General features: G+C 40.7%; 2 protein-coding genes and 1 long non-coding RNA gene across 5 annotated transcripts in view; 2 read left to right on the top strand and 1 right to left on the bottom strand.

Annotated features, from left to right (window-relative positions):
- Positions 1-9,956, bottom strand: part of WASHC5 (WASH complex subunit 5) — a 55,757-nt gene extending 45,801 nt beyond the window's left edge. For both annotated transcript variants that reach the window (XR_009689510.1, XM_061123214.1), the window contains exons 1-6: positions 9,815-9,956; positions 5,136-5,445; positions 4,515-4,660; positions 3,751-3,835; positions 2,710-2,810; positions 528-720 (exon numbers count right to left, since the gene is read on the bottom strand). Coding sequence is in view for 1 of the 2 variants with exons in the window: in XM_061123214.1 (XP_060979197.1) it covers positions 528-720; positions 2,710-2,810; positions 3,751-3,835; positions 4,515-4,660; positions 5,136-5,321 (711 nt within the window). In the remaining variant the exon portion in view is untranslated. The remainder of the gene's footprint in view (positions 1-527; positions 721-2,709; positions 2,811-3,750; positions 3,836-4,514; positions 4,661-5,135; positions 5,446-9,814) is intronic.
- Positions 9,957-10,024: 68 nt separating this feature from the next.
- The window catches only part of NSMCE2 (NSE2 (MMS21) homolog, SMC5-SMC6 complex SUMO ligase), a 232,104-nt gene continuing 220,867 nt past the window's right edge, over positions 10,025-21,261 (top strand). Inside the window, exons 1-2 of one of the 2 annotated variants that reach the window (XM_061123215.1) lie at positions 10,025-10,160; positions 15,344-15,520. In XM_061123215.1, coding sequence (XP_060979198.1) covers positions 15,358-15,520 — 163 coding nt within the window. In that variant the 5' untranslated portion in view covers positions 10,025-10,160; positions 15,344-15,357. The remainder of the gene's footprint in view (positions 10,161-15,343; positions 15,521-21,261) is intronic. The other variant, XM_061123216.1, reaches the window with a different exon arrangement.
- On the top strand, positions 16,783-21,204 carry LOC133042535 (uncharacterized). The gene is made up of 2 exons (XR_009689509.1): positions 16,783-17,314; positions 17,605-21,204. It is a non-coding gene; the product is annotated as an uncharacterized LOC133042535 (long non-coding RNA).

Below are 21,261 nucleotides of genomic sequence, written 5' to 3'. Positions count from 1 at the left end.
CCCGAACACCCCTTAGTCATCTGCTGCCATCTTGCTGCCTATTAACATGCTTCGTGGCACTCTGTGCTTCCCCTGAGATAACACCCATCTTGCTTTGCTCTAATTCCTCTGTCTGCCTTCTTTCCTCAGCTACAAGCTCATTATGAGTAGGGACCAGGGCCTGCCTTCATCAGCAGTGGATCCCCATTACTGAACACAGGACAGCCACAAAGTGGACACTCAGCAACCATTTCCTAACTGATGCCTAAAACAACGCATCTTCTTCCCAAAGATAGTTCAGATCTCATTTCCTTCTTGAAATCTCTAGTTCAAGAGATATTAATCTCTTAATCCCAAATTAATATCCCTCTTTTCTGTATAATTCCAAAGCACAGCCCAGAGGTTTTAAAAGGTTTCTTGCTGTTTTTACTCTTCTGAGCAAGAAGGAAAGAAATAATTGAGGAGGAAGTAAAATCTATAAAGAGAAAGATGTTTAATTTACACTTTTCAACTATAAAAATAGGTTTAATAATAGATTAAATCCCCACCTGGTTGTAAATATCATCAGATCTCAGCCGACCAATGACCATGCTGATGAAGGTCTCATTGATAGGCACCCTCTGGAAGTAACTCTCAGGATAGTTGGGTGGTCTTTTGGCCCCTGGTTGGCTGGAATAACCTGTACTTCGAAGCAGCTTACAAATATCATCCATATTCGAATCAGCAGAAGATCGGGCAGCACTGAGCCATGTTCACAATGGGAAATAAAGGGCCAAACAAACCGCATATGTTACAAATAAGAAGTCCAGCAAAGCAGAATTTCAGTATAAATTGACTTTATATAGTTTAAGATATGAGTGGATCAATTTATACCCTTAAGATTCAAAACTATATTTTCAAAAAGCCTGTAATATAGCAAACTTTTAAGATGGGTTCTTGAACGTATGTACAGTTTTATGTAAAGGTCCATGACCCCTTTCCCAAAATCCTTGGGGCAGGATTTGTTTTGGAAGACAGCATTTCTCAAATATAAGGAAGTAACATGATACATACATCATATATAATACTTCAGCAGGGTGGCAGATGGCATTCCATGATCAAGACACATTAATGTTTCTATAGTAAAATCTATGAACATTCACACAAATGAGATAAATAAAGACTGTCCATAGCCTCATATATGTGCCAGTCAGGTTCTGACTCCAAATTTTGGATTAGGTTAGGTCTTGCTGCCAAAGTAGTTACTCTATGTGCATGTGTGTATATGTATATATTTCTGTTGGAGTTCTTTGGATTTCAGAATTGTGGATAAAGAATGTGAACCTACACCAACATTTCATACATTTAAAACTAATTTTAAAAAATAAAGTCAAATTCAAGTGGGATATACCAACTGGTTTTTCTTGGCAAGGTGTACCTTCTACAGAGATTTAATCAAAACATCTGTGATTTTTCTGGTGGTTTGAAGTAGTAAATCTCCAAAGAGACTCAATCTTAGACTTGAAGATGACCTCCTATCTGATGTGAAAATCTCCTTTACTGCAGCTCTGACTGGAAATTGTCTGGTATCTCTTCAATAATGGATCCTCACATTCTAATCAATTAGTTGTTGTACCCAAAGGGACAAAGCTGGATTGTCAAAGCTGGGCTTGATGAGCAAACCTCTTTCTTCTTCTTGTTACTGTTTTCGTTTTTTCAGGTACTTTCAGAAACAGAGGCAAGACCATTTGAAGCTCATTTTAAAAAATATGGATAGTAAAGGAGCTCATGGTCAAACTGATGTGAATGAATTACGCAGCCTCACGCTCTGATAGAGCTGAAAGGGAACAGGCGAGCTGAGTAGTCTGATTTACAGCTGAGAAGGCAGAGTACCAAGTGTGGCTGCAAATACAACACTGCCCAGACAATCCCTCTCTGTTGAGGATCTGACTCTTTGCCCTGTTTATTCTGTCCTAATTTGTAAGTTTGAAAATGTTCATTCTAGCCCACACTTATGTAGCCCAAGTTCCTAAATGATTCCTGCTTCTTGGCTATTTCTTTCCTGAATCTTAACTATTTCCTCACATTGACCTGGTGTCCAGATTTTGACTCATTATTTCAACAAACTGAAAAACGTGTGTTAGGGACTGAAATCACAATTAGTTAAGGTAGGTCCTGTTTTTAAGCCCTTATTTCTTGAAGTCACATCTCACAGAAAAACCCAAATGAACTTTTTGGCCAACCCAGTACAGTATTTATGAGTGAGAATTCACTTTCAACCTGGCCCTGAATGATAACTTTTCAAAATTTATCAATCTGAAAATGACAACAGAAGGCTCATTTGTGTCCTTACATTTGCCAAGGACTAATGTTTGAAAACTTAAAAAAAAAATTCATTAGACTTCCCAAATTCCCAAATTTTATCTTTCAGGTAACAGAAATTCAGATTCCTCTTTTAAAAAACTGAGGTACCATCACAGACATGATAATCCATATATCTCTAATAATCTATAATAGATAAATTATCCATACATGATACATAGATTATATGATATATAATCTATTGTGATGATATAAAACACAGATTGTTCTATTTCCACATTATGTATTATGTTCAGCAGTGATAAGAATCTCATCTTCTGCATTCTAGATGATATTGCTCCTCTTCATAATAAAAAAAGGGTAGGAAATCTACACCGCACTTTGCCAAGAGCAGTGCTTTTGGAGGGCGTGGCCTTAGCTCAGAGATACCTGTATCGATAGTAAGAGACCAGCATTCTCTCTCTAGTTTCTCCTTCAATCTTTTGGTCGATGACCAGAAGCATAACTCCGTACAAGTACAGCGCTTCACACTATAAAAGAAAAAGAGAGCAGCCATGTTCACGGGAGTACACAAGCTTATGCCGTACAGCTGAGCATGGGTAAAAGGACTCCTTTGCTCTCATTTCTCCTAAAAGCTTCATATTGCAAGGAGAATGCAGGATCCTCCCCCCAAAGGGTCTCATCTTCTGTACAGATGGGCTTTAAAACATTTATGCAAAGTTTAATTTACAATGACTATCTTTCAGCTGGTCTATTTTTCATAATTTGCTTGGGATACCAAAATAGAATCCAAAGACTATGAATACCTTTAGGTCATTCATTTATTTTACAAACATTTCCTAAGTGATCACCAGGTACTAGGTACCAGGCTAGATGTCTAGGATGCAAAAGATAAAGAAGACACCGAGGAAGTGCACACTGTCCACATCATCTGCTTTTACTTGTAATTCTGTTCAAAGTCTACTATGTTCTAAGTTCAGACAAAGATCTGCCAGTTAGATGACAGTTATCAGTTTATTTAGCTTCTCTCTCTCTTTTTTTTCATTATAAAAATAATGGCACAGCATTTTTTATTTTCTTTAATCAGAAAAATATGTACCATGTTTCTGGGAGGGAGACCAGGTATCTGCAGGCCCTGCTCTGGGTGTCAGGGTCTTCACGACCAAGCAGGGAGGAAGGCTTGGGCCTGGAAACCGGGGTGGGGTGGGGTGTGAGGGGTGGGGTGTGTGTCTGTGGCCTCCAGGAACCAGGTCACTGCTAGAAGTGGCCATCACAGCCGCGTGAGACGGGCGCACACAGCACTGAGCCCTGGTGGCCGACGCTGCTCTCCCACCTGTGCCGGGACTCCAGGGGCAAAGGGTGGTAGCTTCTCTTTAAAGAAGGATACACTGTATGTATTTGTGACTTACAGGGAAAAAAGTAAGTTTGACATTCCTGAATTTTTTATTTTAAATGGTCACTACTACTTACTAGAAGTTGTTTGCCATCTTCATTGAGAAGCACTGTTTCTAAGGTTTGCTGAATATAAACACCTTCATTGAGATCATCTAGATACCTAGAAAAGAAACCCCAGAGCAAGTTATCCACTGAAAATGAAAGGTTAATATCGTTGAAGAAGGACAGTAAAGATGTTTAAAAGATTAGGCAATATACCAGGTATTCTGGCCTTCAAATCATTTGTTTCCATTCACGTGCTTTAAGAATAGGTTTGAGTAGGAACTCATGATTAGGGCCACAGGTTATTTATGGCCACTCCAAGTAAAAGGAACACTCCTCAGTCCTGATTTATGAATTACAGAAATCTTGGAAATAATGGCATAAGAACACGGACTAGTTAGCTTAAAAGCTAATGAGTAATGAACGTTGAAGGGCTAGAAGGAAGACAATATTGTACGGTCACAGATAAGAAGGAACGTTATGGCTACCAATGCTACAAAAATTAAGTTTGTTTGTTTTTCCCACTTCTCATATTCAATAAACTAAATTAGGATCAAGACTGAAAGCCAAAGACTTGGTATAAAGCAAGATGATTATAATACTACACAAGAGCAGGAAATGACAATGAAACTCTACCATACTTAAGATGACTAGTGCCACAGGAAGGAAAAGAAAATTACCTACATATAAGTTAGTAAATTTCTTAGTAACTCAGAAAGATATACATGTTCTAGTATGTCCCTTCTCCCTCTCCACTATTTACTATCAAAATTAGCTATTACTAAATTAGTCAATACCTGTTTAAGTCTACAATATATTTATGCACACTTTGAAATGCTAAATAAAATCTGGTCACAATCTCTATGTTGTTTTCCCGAAATTCTTCATCTAAATCCTGTAGCTCTGGCTTAGATTCCAGTTTGCTTTCACATAATTCTGGACCCTAAGAAGAAAAACACATCAAAGAAAGAGTCAAAAAAACAATACAATTGTGGGTAACAATTTCTAAAGAATCTTTGAAAAATGTGTTCTTATTTATGCCTCTAAAGGGATATCAAAAATTGAAAGCAGAGGAATAGAAAGTAAAGAAGATAACAGAAGCCTAGATATAAAATCCCCTTGAAGGAGATGGTCTTCAACTGAACCCACAATTTGCATGTGTTTAAGTGTGGTGGACTTCAATGTGAAATACATCATACCAAAGTTATCTTTTAAAAATTTGATTATATTGTGTTATATCAGGGCTTCTGTACAGTACGTTTATATTACTTTTCAAATTAGCTGATATTAAATTTTGTTGAAAAGCTTTTCTTTTAACTCTTTCTCCATAATTACTTAACATCTCAGAGTCTCCTGGTTTCCAGAGAAAGCACGCTTTTGTAAAAAAGATTGGTAAGAAAAGCTTCAAGGAAGATTACCTTAAAATAGCTGAAATCAAATATGATATCTCCATATTTCTGTTGATCAGCTCGGTCTTTTAACCTGAATACAGCAGGAATAAACTCAGAAAGCCTCAAAAGTTCAGCAATGATGGCATTGCCACAGGAAACAATCCTTAGGATTGCTTGGCCACACAGGTTATTCTCAGCCAGAAAGTCTACCATCTTGAGGAAAATCAGTGACTCTGGGCCTGGCCACAGGGAATATGTAACTGGCTTCAGAGCTGGGGTCTGTAAGTCATCAGATGAAACCAGGTCTGTTGATACATTGGCCACTCCATTAAAGGATCTGCAACCAAAAAAAAAAAAAGTATGAAAAATCTCTAATCCTTTGAAGGAAGGATGTGAAACACATACACAATATTTTTCTTTCAAATTCACTGAAAAAAAAAAACTATAATACATAATGACTTCTGATATGGAGGGAGAGCATTCATTTTCCACTCTGCATGCTTTCTTTGTGGAGGGACTTTGCTAAATTATTACTCTTGGTCTCTTTCTCAACACTTTATTCACTTCTCTCCATGAGAAAAGCCATGCTGCGGCTGATCCCAGAGCTTGGGAGGTGTCATAAGGCATGTGTGGGTTCAAGGGAAAACGTAACTATGTCCTAAAATTTACTAGAATTAGGTGAGGGAACAATCTTTAAAAATGCTTTTTTTCAAACATCAAGTTTAAGAGGACCCACTATTGAGACTAATACATGCCTGAGAATTATGATAGGGTGATTCTAAACGATGGACAAATATTCCACACTAAGCAGTGGGGAAGTTCTGATTAGCAATTTATCTTGAAATGATATCATCAAGACTTAAGAAAGTTAAGTTTTATGCCCAACAAAATTGAGAGTGAAATTGCAGTAACTCTGTACTCAGTGGACAAACCAAGAATGGGTGCAAAGTTGACCAAGTGCTGTGGAAGGAAAGAATCTAAATTCTTATTGATGTTACTGATTCCTTGATTCAACTGTGGCATTACCTCACCTTGTAATCCTTGTTAAATGGATTGCTTTTATGGTTTATCTACTGTTAACTGGGTTTTGCATTATTTGTAGATGAAAGCCTTCTTAATAATATAGATTCACTTGATCAACAAATATTTATCCAGTGCCTTCTATGTGCGAAACACTGTTTTAGGACCTGCGGCCACTGTAGTGAACATAACTAAGTTCCTGCTCTCATGAAGCTACCTACTACTGGCAGTGGGAAAGAGATAAATAAATAGACCATGTATCAGGCTGTGATGATGCGTAAAGAAAAGCATGGTAAAGGGATGGAGTGTGTGTGATGTTACACAGTTTGTAAAAGTGTCTCAGATAAGATGATATTTGAGCAGAGATCAGAAGCAAGTGAGGGAGCAAGCTGGAAGGGTATCTGAGGTCTCTAAGAGGGTCCTCCCTGTTCGTGCCCTGTGTAGGCCTCTTTCCCTGAGTGTGACTTCCTGATTCCCTTCTAAAGAAGAGAATGTGGAGGATGTGAAAGATGCCATTTCTGACATTAGACTGCAAAAAAGACTGTGACTTCTGGCTTGAGAACCCTTTCCAGCTTATGGGTCCTGGGAGAAGCAAGTCGTTAGGGTGTAAGAGAGCCCTGTGGAGGGAGACCATAGGATGAAGGAGAAGTCTGCCGCTCACCACTTGAGTAAGCTGGGAAACGGATCCCCCACCCGCCCCCCACACTCCACCCCGGATCTCAGTTTGTGTTCACAGCTTGACTGCAACCTCCCAAGAGCCCCTGAGCCAAAGGCACCAGCTAAGTCGCACAGCTGACTCCTGACCACAAACATTAATTAGACAATAAATGCTTACTTTTTTTTTTTTAACTCTGTAATGGCTTATACGGGAAAAGAATAGAAAAAAGAGTGGATATGTGTATTTGAATAACAGATTCACTTTGCTGTACACCTGAAACTAATGCAACATTGTAAATCAATTACACCCCAATACAAATTAAAAAAAAAAAAGAAAAAAATGTTTATACTGCTTTAAAGCCACTCAGTTTGAAGGTAATTTTAGATGATGATCTATGAGAAGGGCATTCCAGGAAGGAGTTACAAGGAAGTACAAGTAAGGCCCGGGGGTAGGAATGTGCAAGGAAGAACAAGTAGTTGATGTGGCTGGTGGGGAGTGAGCTGGGGACAGAAGCAGAGATAGGGGAGGTGGAGCTGGGGCCCATAGCAGGGATTGCGGAGGAGCCACTACAGTTATCCAGAACTCTCTAGCGCAAGGGTTGTCTATAATATACATTAAGGCATAAATTATTAACAAGTCCCTTTAGTTTTCTCTGTGAAGCTTGCTTGTTGAGTCACACAGATCCCTAGTAGGCTGAATTTCAGATAATTTCACTCTACTTCTCCTACTGAAATGGTCTGGCTTGGAAAATGAGACTAGGAGAAAATAAAGGAAAATGGGAACAAAAGTCATTTGAAGTCCTCTGAAGAACACCAAACTAAGCCAGGTTCCAGCAGGATGAAATTCTAGACTCAATTCAGAAGCAGGGCGCTTACAATGAACAGGTCTAACTGCTACCATTTGGATACCAAGACAGGGCAGTGTGGCCAAGAGAAAACAGCTTAAAGCAAAGCAACATGACCTGCCTTCTTTCCCAACAGACAGACACACTGGGCACATGCATGCACCTGGTCAAGGAGGCTTAGGCCTGGGATAATGACATAGGTCAAAACTTTGGCATGTCTGTGTCTTATTTAAATCCCTTCTACCCATGCGTTACACTGAAGGCAACTTCAAGGCAACTTCATATTTGACTAAAGTTTTTGGTGGGCCTCCTGGTGGCTCAGTGGTAAAGAACCCATCTGCCAAGACAGGAGACGTGGGTTCAGTCCCTGGGTTGGAAAGATCCCCTGGAGAAGGAAATGGCAACTCACTTCAGTGTTCTTGCCTGGGAAAACCCATGGACAGAGGAGCCGGGTGGGCTACAGTCCATGGGGCCTCAAAGAGTCAGATGCAACTTTGCGACTAAATGACAACAAAGTCTCTGGTAAATAGCCCCATTGTTGGCTGAAAAACTGGTCCTAAAGAATAGAATTTAAGAAGCATCATTAAATATACCTAATCATGTTGCAGTGATCTCAGAGGTAGGTGGCTTTACAAATGTTAAGATTTAGTTGAGACTTAAAAAAAAAAAAAAAAACACTCTAGAATGAGGTGTGAATAAGCATGGTAGAAGAAACTATAATATACTAAATCTTCCTTTTAGAGGTTCTCCTGGTGCTAGGAATGAAGACAATTCATAATGACCACTTATCTCAATGTAGGTTGTCTTATTATTTGCCATGAAATGAAACCAGAAATTTCACTCAATTTCCTAATTTTCTTTTCACAAGGCACCCAGAAAAGTGGCTGTAACTTCATTTTAAAGAACTGGTATGGAACTGTGATTTTTAGTTTGGAAAGTAATTCTAGACAAAAGATAATATGCTTTCAAGAATGAAGCATGGCAGGATTATACCAACTGCCCAAGGAGTACAGAACTGAATTATGAAAATTAAAGTCCCCTGGGAAGAATCATTCTTTATCCTACACAGAGGAAAAAAGAAGATTGATCTAGTTAATCCTTTCATAAAAACCTCAGTTCCATAAAGAACGGAGCACTAGTCCCCACCCATCCATTATCAAGAATAAACTGTAGCGGTTGTTGATCAAGATAAAATCTACGGGTGCATCTCTTACAGGAAAGCTCTAAAATGAGCCTAATCACTTTAGTTTGATTCATGGATCCTGAAACAGAATAAAAAAAAAAAAAAAACCGGAAGGTGTTCCTTGTAGCGGACAAAGGCAATGATGGCTCTCCCTCCCCCCGGCAACATCTAGACCGGAGGAAGCTCCACGCACTGGGAATCTATCAGGAGACCCAGTTCCCTTACCGGCTCTGGGTTTTCTGTTTTTCTAACTGTACCCACTCCGGTATTCTTAGGCTTCCCTTGTGGGTCAGTTGGTAAAGAATCCGCCTGCAATGCGGGAGGCCTGGGTTCGATTCCTGGGTTGAGAAGATCCCCTGGAGAAAGGAAAGGCTACCCACTCCAGTATTCTGGCCTGGAGAATTCCATGGACTGTATAGTCCATGGGGTCGCAAAGAGTCGGACACGAGTGAGCGACTTTCACTTCACTACGTTACTACCACAGACAAATCAGGACCCTCAGAATTATTATTTTTTTAATGCAAAGGACTTTGGCGTGTCACAGGTGAGGCAATTAAGGGTGCGGAGAGCAGCAATGACTTGCCCAAACTCAGCCCATGGCAAAACTAGAATTCAAACCGAGGTCCGTCAGACTGTAAACGCTTCCACCAACCACTCAGGTTTCTCGAGAGTAAGTGGAGGAATCACAACGTCCACAAGGCTTTACTCCCGGAAACCTGGAAGGATCAGATGCAGACCAAGCAGCTGAACATCATCACTTCCTAAAGCGCCAAAGCAGCGTGGAAAACTGCTTCCACCTGAGTGGAGATGCAGAGTCTGGACTGCAGCCGCGGTTCCAGGAAAACCCCCAGTCCTCTTACGCCAGGCTCCCCCATCCAGACCCCACCCCACGCCGCAGAATCCCTCACGTCCCGCGCCTGGCCCAGCGCGGCCCAGCCCCGGGGCGGGGGAGGGGACGGGGGAATGTGAGGAGGCGGCGCGCGCACACTGCCCGGACTCACCTGTCACCCGGGCCGCGCCAGGGCGCACGCGCAGGGCCCGCGGTCGTGCGCGGAGTCTGCACGCCGGCCCCCACCCCTACGTCTCCGCAAGGGTCCTTCCTCTTCTACCCACAGCCCTGATCCTGAGCCGGCCAGACCCCGGCTTCCGCCCCTGGTCCCTCGGCTGTCACATGACAGAGGGGCGGGGAGCGGCGGGGCGTCATGTGACCGCTCGCCGGCGACGACTGATGACGTCCGAGCCCGCGCTCGCCGTTTCAGCGACAGGGGAAGGGAGTGAAGGAAGGAGTTGGGGTCCGGGCGTGGGGAATCCGGGCGCAGCCGGACAAGAGCTACATTTGGCCGTCAGGTAAGGCAGGAGCGAGGGATGGCGATGGGGAGGGTGACGAGGGGTGTCGCCTCCTTCTCGGGCGCTCCGAGGGGGCCCGGAGCTGCGATCTGTGGACCTGGGTTATGGTCGTGGTTCTTTTCACGGTCACAGCGGGGAGGCTGGGGCCGTTGACCTCACTCTCCCCAGACGCCATCTCTCCATTCTTTGGCTCTAAATGTGTGGATCATGAATTATTTTTTAGTGAAATATTGTTCACTTACAGTGTGTTTTAGGTGTACAGCAAAGTGATTCAGATATATATGTGTATATATATTTCAGACTCTTTTCCATTATAGATTATTAAGATATTGAATATAGTTTCCTGTGCTTTACAGTAGTACTCTGTTATTTGTTTATATATAGTAGTGTGAGGTACCGAATTCTTGATCTAAATAAATCTGGTTTGAGCTGGCTTTCAAAGCAGGGCCTTGGGCACATAGTTGAAATAAACTCTCCGGGCGTCAGTTTACTTTTCTCTCCTTGCCTGTAAATGGTTGTGAGGATTAACTATAATGAGAGCAAAGCTTAGGGACACCAGTTCATGGCATGCTATAGGGGACATAGAAATGGTTTCTGTTATTGATGTAACTCTTCCAGATTTTTATTGGTCACCTATTTTGTGTGAGGGGCTGTTTTATGTAGTGTGGAGTATGTCAGAATTCTAGTTTAAGTTGCTCGCAGGGTGAAAAGAGTGGTAGACATGTGAGCAAGTAGTTGTGATGAGTTTTAAAGTAGAATATGTGTGTGTGGGTGGGGCAGGGGCATAGTAGTAGCATGAAGAAAGCACGCAATTGCTTGTATGTATGTATAAGAGAAAGCTTCATAAAGATGTAACCTTGCATATTGAAAAAGAAGGTACAGCTCTGGTGGCTGAACTTTTATAGGGCCCTATGGATTCAAAGGTGGTCAGCACAGTATCTAGGTTATTTGCTGTGTGCTTACCACTTGCTGTACACAAAGATGAGAGGAGTATTTTTATTTTTACATTAGCTGATTATTGGCCACCCCATCTACAGAGAATCTTACAGACCTGCTGTGGTCTGAATGTTTATGCCCTCTCCCACCCCACCCCCAGTTCATATGTTGAATTCCCAAAGCCAAGATGATGGTAATTAGGCGCTAGAGCCTTTGGGAAGTGCTTAGATCATGAGGATGGAGCCCTCCAAGTAGGCTTGATACCTTTATAAAAGAGGCTTTGGAAAAAAAAAAAAAAGAGGCTTTGGAGAGCTCACTTACCCCTTCTACCATGTAAAGACACAGAACTAGAAGGCCTTGGCCATGAACCACAGGAAGAGGGCCTTTAGCAGAATGTGACTGTGCTGGTGCCTTGACCTTGGACTTCATAACCTCCAGAACTGTAGAAATGTTTCTGTTGTTTATATGTTACTGTGTCTGCGCTATTTTGTTACAGCAGCACCAACTGATGAAGACAAGGCCTGTTAGGGAAGGCAACATAGTGTGCTAGAGGAAAAACTCAGGAAGTGGGTAACTGTGTTTTAAGCTTTCTTTGAGACCATAGGTATAGAGAACAGAATAATCACTGATCCCCGAGGAAGGCTTCAAGAAGTAGTTACTTTAAACCAAGGTTTCTCAACTACTGCACTGACATTTGGGAACAAATAATTCTTTGTTGTGGCAGGCTGCCCTGTGACTTATGTACTTAGCTGTACTAGCATGCTAAGTCACTTCAGTCATGTCCAACTCTGCGACCCTATGAACTATTGCCCGCCGGGCTCCTCTGTCAGAGATAGGGAAAAGCCATTTCTCTTTGCTTTTGGATCTGAATCGTTCCTCTTGGTAGTTCAGAATTACAGAAAGATGTTTTTCGTCACCTGTCTGCAAGTGTGAAGTTCCATTGGAGTAATGTGAATTTTGCATTCATATGATAAGGATGGCTCCCGTGTAGTAGATGCTTTCCCTTTGTCCTGGATTATATTAATCCTTATTTGAAGGTGAAAAAGTGAAAGTGAAAGTTGGACAGTCATGTCCAACTCTTTGCAACCCCATGGACTATACAGCCCATGGAATTCTCCAGGCCAGAATGTTGGAGTGGGTAGCTTTTCCCTTCTTCAGGGGATCTTCCCAACCCAGTGATCGAACCTGGGTCTCCTGCATTGCAGGCGGATTCTTTACTAGCTGAACCACAAGGGAAGCCCAAGAATACTGGAGTGGGTAGCCTATCCCTTCTCCAGCGGATCTTCCAGGCCCAGGAATCAAACCCGGGTCTCCTGCATTGCGGATTCTTCACCAACTGAGCTATCAGGGAAGCCCTTAATCCTTATGTTGTGTCTTACTTCAGGCTCCTGTTAAAAATTATCATAGACTGGTGGTTTAAGCAACAGAAATTTATTCCTTACAGTTTTGAAGACTAAAAGTTGCTGGTATGGTTGAGTACTGGTGAGGTTCTCCTCATTTGCAGATGGCCACCTTCCTGTAAATATACATGAAGGACAGAAAGAGCGAGCCCTGTGTCTCTTCCTCTTCTAATGATGCCAATCCTATCATGAGGGCTCCCCCCTCCTTTAAACCTGATCATCTCCCAAAGGCTCCATCTCCATATGTCATCACATTGGAAGTTAGGGTAAACATGAATTCTGGAGGGCACAATTATCTCAATGTTTACCACACCTGAATTATGTGGGGGTGCTTCATAAAAATATCATTTCCTCAGAGGGTCCACTAGAGACTGATTCAGTAGGTCTGAGATAGTATCCATTAATCTGTATTTTTAGAAAATACTTCAACTGATTCTTAAGATCAGACATGTTTGAGAAAACTACAAAATTTAATTTATCCTTAGAATAATGCTGTAAGAGAGATATGCTTATCTTCTTTTTACACGGGGTAGGGGCGGGGGGGAACCGAAGATAGAGAAGTTAAGCTATTCAACCAGAGTGATGCAGTTTTGAGTGGTGTGGACAGGTGGAATTTCTAGGCATTGGTGTCCAGGGTCCATTTCACTTATGCACTATTCTGTATTGCTCCTCACAGTGATGATTAAGTCAGTGGTGATATTTGTTCTCATTTTAAAAGGTGATTTGCCAGGCATTATTCTGAGTATTTTGTTAAACAAGTGAACTCATTTAGTCCTCCCAGTAACCCTTGATACTGGCGCTGGATCATCCTCATGTTACAGAAAGGAAAAGGGAAGCATTGACAGGTTAAATAATTTGTCGCAAGTTATTCAGCTACTTTAATGGCAAAATCAGGCTTTGAACTCACATAGTCTGGCTCCAGAGGCTGCATGTTGAACCCCTACTGGAGTTTTTAGTAGTTAACTCCTACTAGTATTGCCCCCATGTTTTACTCTATAAAGTAACTAATGTTTGTTTTAGTGTAAATGTGTTTCATGTTTTCTTTAAGTAAAATTAATATTCTAGGAAGATACGTCCTGTTCATACTGTGACTAGCCTAACCCCTAGTATGTATGTATGTGTGTGTGTGTGTGATGTTATATATATATTGTACTTTGATGATTGTATTTCTAGAACGGTGCTGCCCAGTGCAGTAGCCACTAGACACATGTGGTTATTTAATTTTTTTTTTTTTTTTGCATTGTTTTTACATAGCAGAGCATTGACAAAAATAATAATAGGTAACTTACTTGATAAGTTTGGTTTTATAAAAGATATTTGTTGAACAGAGATCCTCTGAATAGAGGCAAAGATAGGTAAGAATATTAGTGATGAAATATTTACATATATGTATTTGAAGAATGAGAATAGAAGACATTCTCCATTTAGAAGTATTACTTCTGAGCTTCACAGAAGGTTACTTGTAGTATTTTACAGTTTTTAAAAAAAATGGTCTTCAGAAAAGACTCATTTGAAGGTGTCAACAGTGTCACATTCATAAGCATGATATGCAGTTTTGAAGAGAATTTCAGGAAATTCTATGAAAAATTAAAATAATAAGAGCACACTGAGATAATACATCTTCAAAAACACCCATGTCATAGCATTAAAGACAGATATGGCTAATAAACTGATTAAAGAATGTGACTATGTACCAAGAATAATGATTTTATTTTTTTTAAGTTGGGTTGCTATAAAAGAAAGATTGCTATAAAAAGACTTCTAAATCTGTTTCAATGCAGATATGTTACTATTTTTTTAAGTGTAGTTGACTTAAGATATGGCTATTTAAATTTAAATTGGTTATAATGAAATAAAATTTAAAACTCAGTTCTTCTGTCAGACTACTGATGCTATTGTGACTGTCAGTAATCGCTGCTAAATAATAATCACACATGCATGGTGGCTTCCATATTGGACAATGCAGACTATAGGAAGAACACTTCTGTCATGGAAGAAAGAAGTTTTTTTAGATAGTGCTGTTCTAGACAATTTAGACTTATACTAGAATCAAGATTGACCTCCCAGATAACTGAATACTTCAACCATATCATTTGATCCTTGCAGAGTTGTGTTTTTTGAACAATAGTTGGTGTTGTAATAATAGGTGTACCCTCAAATCTAAATGGCTTTGCAAAACTGAAGTTCTTTTCAATTTCCTTCATGCATGGAACCTGACTGGTGGGCAGTTTTCCTCCAAGCAGTGATGTGGAAACCTAGGCTCCTTCCATTTGGTGATTCTCCATCTTCAGTGTGTGACTCCTAAAGTCATTGCTGTCTGTTTCAAGCTGTAAAATTGGATGGTGTAGAGAGTTCGGGTTTTTATGCCAGGGCCTGGAGGTGGCTTCTAATTCAGTGCCTTGAAATCAGTACTCATGTGTCAGATAAGTTAAAAATTGCAGGTTTTGAAAATTATCCCTTATTAAACTATTTTATTGCTACTGTTTTCTTTTTTTGGAAAAGGCATCATACGAGCAGTCTACTCTTTCTGACTCATTTTTGTTTTAGGTTTTTAGGAACTGAGCTCTTGTTGAATTCTTTAGAGAATCAGGGAATCTTTTGGAAGAGGGTATTATCCCTCCTTTAAAAAACGAGAGCACTTACCTTCCCTATATATTAAAAGGGCAGATATTGTTTGGTGGCCCAGATGATGGCACAATGCTTTGATATCCTTTCAAGGGCTATAGAATAGTGTAGCATTTGTAGAGATACTGGATACATTCATATGGATATTTCTAGTGGTTCTGTTTTCCTATGCAGTTATTATTCTTATTAATAAATCTTATTTCACTGTGTTTGAAAACTTAGGTAATAATTTCAAGATGCCGGGGCGTTCCACTTCAAGTTCAGGTTCAGGTTCAGCCGGTTTTATATCCTTCAGTGGTGTAGAATCTGCACTGTCCTCCTTGAAAAACTTCCAAGCCTGTATCAGCTCTGGAATGGACACAGCTTCTAGTGTGGCTTTGGATCTCGTGGAAACTCAGAGTAAGTAATAATTAAAACTTCTTTCTTTTGTATCTGTTTTGAGGTAACCCTGTGCAGTGGCATTGCTCTAGGGATGTGAGATACCACTCACCTTTTGGGTGAGCTTGGGACACTCATTTAACCCTCTGGGCATCTGTTTTCTCATCTTGTTGCATGTATACTGCATAGTAATGTACTGAGGATGAGATGAGATTGACTCATTTGTATGTGTTCAAACCCTTATGTTCAAACCACAAAAACTGCACTAGAAATTTATGTGCTGAAACATGCAGGTTTCTGATTTCAAGGAGCATACAATCAAAAGTATTATACTTGTGAACTGTATGGTATATAGCATTATGATAGTTATTCTTCAGTAATTTAACTATATTTTGTTCATGCTTAATTACTCAGTAGACAGACTAAGCTGATGCTAGGGGTACTGAAAGGAAGGCCTCTACAATAAAATGAGAAAAGTTCAGTTTTCCTAAACTTAACCACCACAATTTTTTGATCAGAAGATCTAGGAAGATGTTATTTGCTTTGTTCGGTTTAGATTTGTTTTTATTTTTTATCACAGATAGAAGCAGGGGAGCAACATAATGTTTCTGCTTTCTTTTTACTGTCACTGTTTTTCAGCAATTTGATTGTGATATGCCTTTCTTTGTTTATTCTCTCTGGTGTTCTTTGAGCTTTATGGATTTGTAGACTTATGGTTTTGATCAAATTTGGAAAAAATTTCTGCTACTATTTCTCTCCCTTCTCCTTCTGGGGCTCCAATTACATGTATGTTAGACTGCTTGGTAATGTCCCATAAGTCACTGAGGCTTGGGTGATTTTTTCAAGTCTTTTTTTTCTCCTTGACTTCAGTATGAATAGTTTCTTTAGCTGTGTCTTCAAGTTCATTAGTCCTGTCTTTTCAAGGGTCTAATATGCTAAGTCTATCCAGGGGACTTTTAATTTCAGAGACTTTTTAGAGCTTTAGAAGACATAAAAAAGAATGAAATGAAATCTAATTTTTCTCTTCATTATGCTCGTGTTTTCTTGTGTATTCTTGAGCACATGAAGTGCATTTATAATGTTCTCGTCTGCTGATTCTGTTAGCTCTGTCCATTGCTGCTTGAGTACATTATGTTGTTGAGTTTCTGGAATTTGTCATCTTCCCGTGAAGAGTATTGACCTTTGTTTTGGTTGGCAGCTAAGTAATTTGTGGATTAGGTTGATCCATTCCAGACTTGTTATTAAACTTCATTAGGACAGATCTAGTGTCGTTTTCTCTTCTTGCGTGGCTCAGTGATAAAGAATCTGCCTATAATGCAGGAGACACGGGTTCAGTCCTTAGGTGAGGAAGATCCTCTGGAGACAGAAATGGCAAACTGCTCCTGTATTCTTGCCAGGGAAATCCCATGGACAGTGGAGCCTGGCAGGCTAGAGTTCATGGATTCTCAAAGAGTTGGACATGACTCAGTGACTGAGCACGCACACGGTGTGGTGTCACTTTGGGTTGACTTAGCTTTTAGGAGGAATCTGTATAGATTCCTGAAGGGCTTTCTCTGCATGCCTCCCTCACTGTGCTCTGTCTTGCAAAACCCCTGATGCTCAGCAGCTTGAGCTCCGGTCTCTGTCTGTTGGGGCCTTCCAGACTGCTGTGCTTCACTTAGATTCTCCCTTCTTTCTGCAGGGAGGAGAGCAGTTAGAGGACTTACCTCACTTGATTTCGCAGGAATCCCAGTTCTGCTCTGTCTGTTGTCTCAATGCCTGAAAGCAGTTGTTTCATATATTTTGCCCGGCCTTATGGTCACTCATGGCAGAAAGGTGAGTTCCATACTAGATATTCATTCACAGAAGGCAGCAGGAGTCACCCATCTTTGTGGGTGTTCTCTTAAGGTCTTACCCCTGTCCAGCCTGATTTATAGTCTCTTTTGACGCTGATGGAGATTTGGCTTTGGTAGGTAGTCCTGGGGAATCTCATAGTAAAATCTTAAACCATGAGAGAAGAGCTGTTGCATAACCTCTTGGAGGGTTGTATCAGTTTTTTTTTCAGGATTTGGTTTGAAGATTTCTAAGTGTTTTTAATACAAACTTCATTTTTGTTTTTTTAATAGGTATATTTTGATGCAAAATGCAACATCTTCTGTGTCATTTAAGAAGAAACATAAGCATCACTTTTTGAAAGATTCATGCTCTAAAGCAGAGATTGGCAAAGTTTTTCCATCAGGGGTCTGATAACAAATATCTGAAACTCTGTGGGCCATGTGGTCTCTGCTGCAGCTACTCCGTTGCAGGTCTGACAGTTATTATGAAATAGTTTTGATCCTGTCGACCTTGTGGAAGGGTCTCGGGGACCACACAGCTGGTTATGATCCTGAACTGGAGTGCCTGTGAGGAGGACTTAGGTGATGGGAGAAACTCTATACAGAGAGGAGGCCTAGAATGACCCCCACTGGAGTGATTGAGCAGACGCTTGTTAGGAGAGCAGTCTTCACGTGGCACCAGACCGAGGTGCTGTCCAAGGACCCAGAGAGTAGAAAAACACCCGGCATTTAAGTAAATTGTATACTAACTCAGTCTCAACAGTAGATGAAAGACTTTTTAAGAGACAGGGCCAAAATTGTCACTTAAATGAAGGACTTAAAGTCAGCCTGATATGGGCTTTAGTCCCAGTTACAGCCTTAGTTCTATAACTTGCTCAAAGATAGGTAATTTTCTTTGAATTTTGAACTTATACTTTTTTATCTGTGAAATATTTAATTCTTGCTGAATACGTGAGGAACATTTGGAAGAAAAGAATAAAAAGATGCATATTTAAATTGCCCAAGGGTTCAGTAGATGAGAAAATTTTGATGGAGAGCTTTTGGATTTTACTGCTCCATGCTGCTTTCTGTCTGTGCCTTGCTGAAAGAAGCAGAGCAGAAAGACTGCAGTTATTAAGGTCAGGCAGGTAACTGAATGTCTGTTGAGCTATGCCAAGGTACTGTGGTGATGGTGATGGCCATACTGCTCTAAAGATGAGAGCTGGATTTGGGACATGCATCAAATGTGTGCAGGTGCTATGCTGTTTCTACAGGTGCTGTCTCACTTGGTCTGACCTGTAATCCTGCAAAGTAAGGACTGTTGTTATCCCCACTGTGAGCCACTGAGGCTTCGTGAAGCTGAGTACCTTCTTAAGGTCACGCAGTGACTCGGCAGTGGAAGTTGAGATTTGAGCATAAGCAATTTGACTGTAGAGTTTCTGCCCTTAACCGTTACACTTTATTGAAAATTGACTTTGTCCTTCAATTGGCATTTGCAGCAGTTGGATAATATTGAAGTAACATTTAGTGATATTTAGCCCAGAAAGTTTTGGTTATTTTGTTGAGGTTGACAGTATCTGATTTTCCTTTCTTCTCCCTCTCCCTTTTCCTCTTCTTTTCCTTCTCCCTTTGAAATTCCAAAGTGAGGTTGCAGACTTTTTCTGAAACAGCTCATCAGCTTTTGTCCTTTTCTGCAAGTGGAGTTTTCAACGACTTCCCTTGGACATTTGTGCTTTTCCTGGGCCTTAGCGTCTTCTGTTTACAAAGGCAGAGTTGAGTATGGTTGTGGAAGGAAGTAGCTGGGATCCTTTGGGGTCATTGTGCTGACCTTGGACTGTCTATTTCTGGACTCATAATGGCAGGAAAATCAGTTCCTTTTTGGTTAAACGATGATGGACAGGTTTCCTCCCCTTGCAGCCAGAGCACCCTGACTGATAGAAGTGATACTGTGAATTGACTGAATGATAGTCAGTTTTCTTTCTTGTATCCAGAATTTGTATTCCAGCTAAGAATCATCACCTTTTTAAACCTGATTCCTTTTCTTTTTCACACCTTACTCCATCCAGGCAAGAAACAGAGTTTTCACTTTGTGACGGTTACTTTAGAGTTAGTGATGAATAAAGAACAGTGGTCAAAGTTAAAAAATTGCATGGTCTTGGAAGTTTGTACTCTTCATGAATAACTGAAGTTTTGCAAACATTAAGCATTTAGCTGAGTGCGTACTTCTCAATTTGAATGCTTTTGGGGGTAGTATTCTAGTTTTCCTCCTGAAAGAAGGCATTCCTAAATCTAAAAATTAGATGAATAGAAAGAAAAAGAAGATTATGACTACCCATAACCCTCTCACTCATCATCTAATTTTGTGAAAAAGGAGTAATTATTTTACTTAAATCCTCTATGTTAAATTTATTTTCAGAATTACTTAATGGCTTGAGAGGCCAGCACATACTGACGTCACATTCTCAGGACTTATTTTCTTAGGAAGATCTGGATTTTCATTATATTGTAATAAATTTCTCTGTCTAAAGAACTGCTTCTTACAGCCAGGCCTCTAGTTATGGGGAAGGTTTCTTTTGGGCCTTGCTCTTATACTTTAATCCATAATTATGTTATTGAGTAGAAGCAGTAATTAGAAGAAAGTAATGATAGTGGGGTGGTGGCCAAAAGACAATAAAAATAATAGTAACCAGAAGAAGCCAATGTTTGTATGTCTTATATCACTTTTGTAACTGGAGCCAATTATAAAAGCAAGAGATTATTATAACTTAAATAAATGAAGACTACTGAAAATTACGGTATCTGCAGTGTTAAAAGTATAAAGGTGTGGCCTACAGAATATTAAAAATCCAGGTCTCTAGAAGAGCTCAGTTATTTTGCCTGTGTCTTCATATTTCCCAGGTGTAGGGAAAACTGCACTGTTTCTACTCTGCTACTCACAGTGCTTCTGACACTTCTAGCTATCAAATGTCTGGGTCTTTTCCCCACTCTAGCAGTTTTCCAAATCTCTGCAGCCACCAGCTGGGTGTCCTACAGTTCAGTTCGGTTCTGACACTATACCTGGAGTTAGTGTCAGATCTCACAAGCTATGGACTCAGTCCTGTAAGTCTGCCCTTTGGGTTCTATTGATAGAATTAGCTGGAGCAGCTCACAGAACTCAGGAAAGCAGTTTACGTCCTTGATTGCTGATTTATTATAAAAGGGTACATCTCAGGAACAGCCAGGTGGAAGAGATGCCAAGGGCAAGGTGAGTGGGAAAGGGCACAGACCTTCTGTGCCCTCCCCAAGCCTGCCACCCTCCCAGCACCTCTGTGTGTTTACCAACCCAGAAGCTCTCTGAACCCCACCCTTTTGGGTTTTTATGGAGGCTCCACTACATACCCAACAAAGGCCTGTAGAGTCAAATGCTATGGTTTTTCCAGTAGTCATGTACATATGTGAGAGTTGGACCATAAAGAAGGCTGAGCACTGAAGAACTGATGCTTTTGAACTGTGGTGCTGGAGAAGACTCTTGAGAGTCCCTTGGATTGCAAGGAGATCCAACCAGTCAATCCTAAAGGAAATCAATCCCGAATATTCATTGGAAGGACTGATGCTGAAGCTGAAGCACCAATACTTTGGTCACCAGATGCAAAGAACCGACTCACTGAAAAAAAATCCTGGTCCTGGGAAGGATTGAAGGCGAGAGAAAAAGAGCGCAGCAGAGGATGAGATGGTTAGATAGTATCACTAACTCAGTGGACATGAATTTGAGTAAACTCTGGGGGCAGCATACTTTGATCACTGGTATAGTCACTTCATCTGTTATCTGTCTGTCCCGTATGGAAGCCTTTTCCTCAGCTGGTAAAACTCCATGTACTGTTAACTTGTGTCCTGGAGATACATATGAGATACTATTAAATGTATCGTCACCATTATTGTATTGTTTAGTCTTGATCTGGGAACCTGCCTCACCTCCTGATGTAAGAGTTG

Source organism: Dama dama, chromosome 21, assembly GCF_033118175.1.
Source record: "Dama dama isolate Ldn47 chromosome 21, ASM3311817v1, whole genome shotgun sequence".
NCBI classification, from domain to species: Eukaryota; Metazoa; Chordata; class Mammalia; order Artiodactyla; family Cervidae; genus Dama; species Dama dama.
The sequence above is the reverse complement of the archived record's forward strand: the minus strand, read 5'-3'. Positions and strand labels throughout refer to the sequence as shown.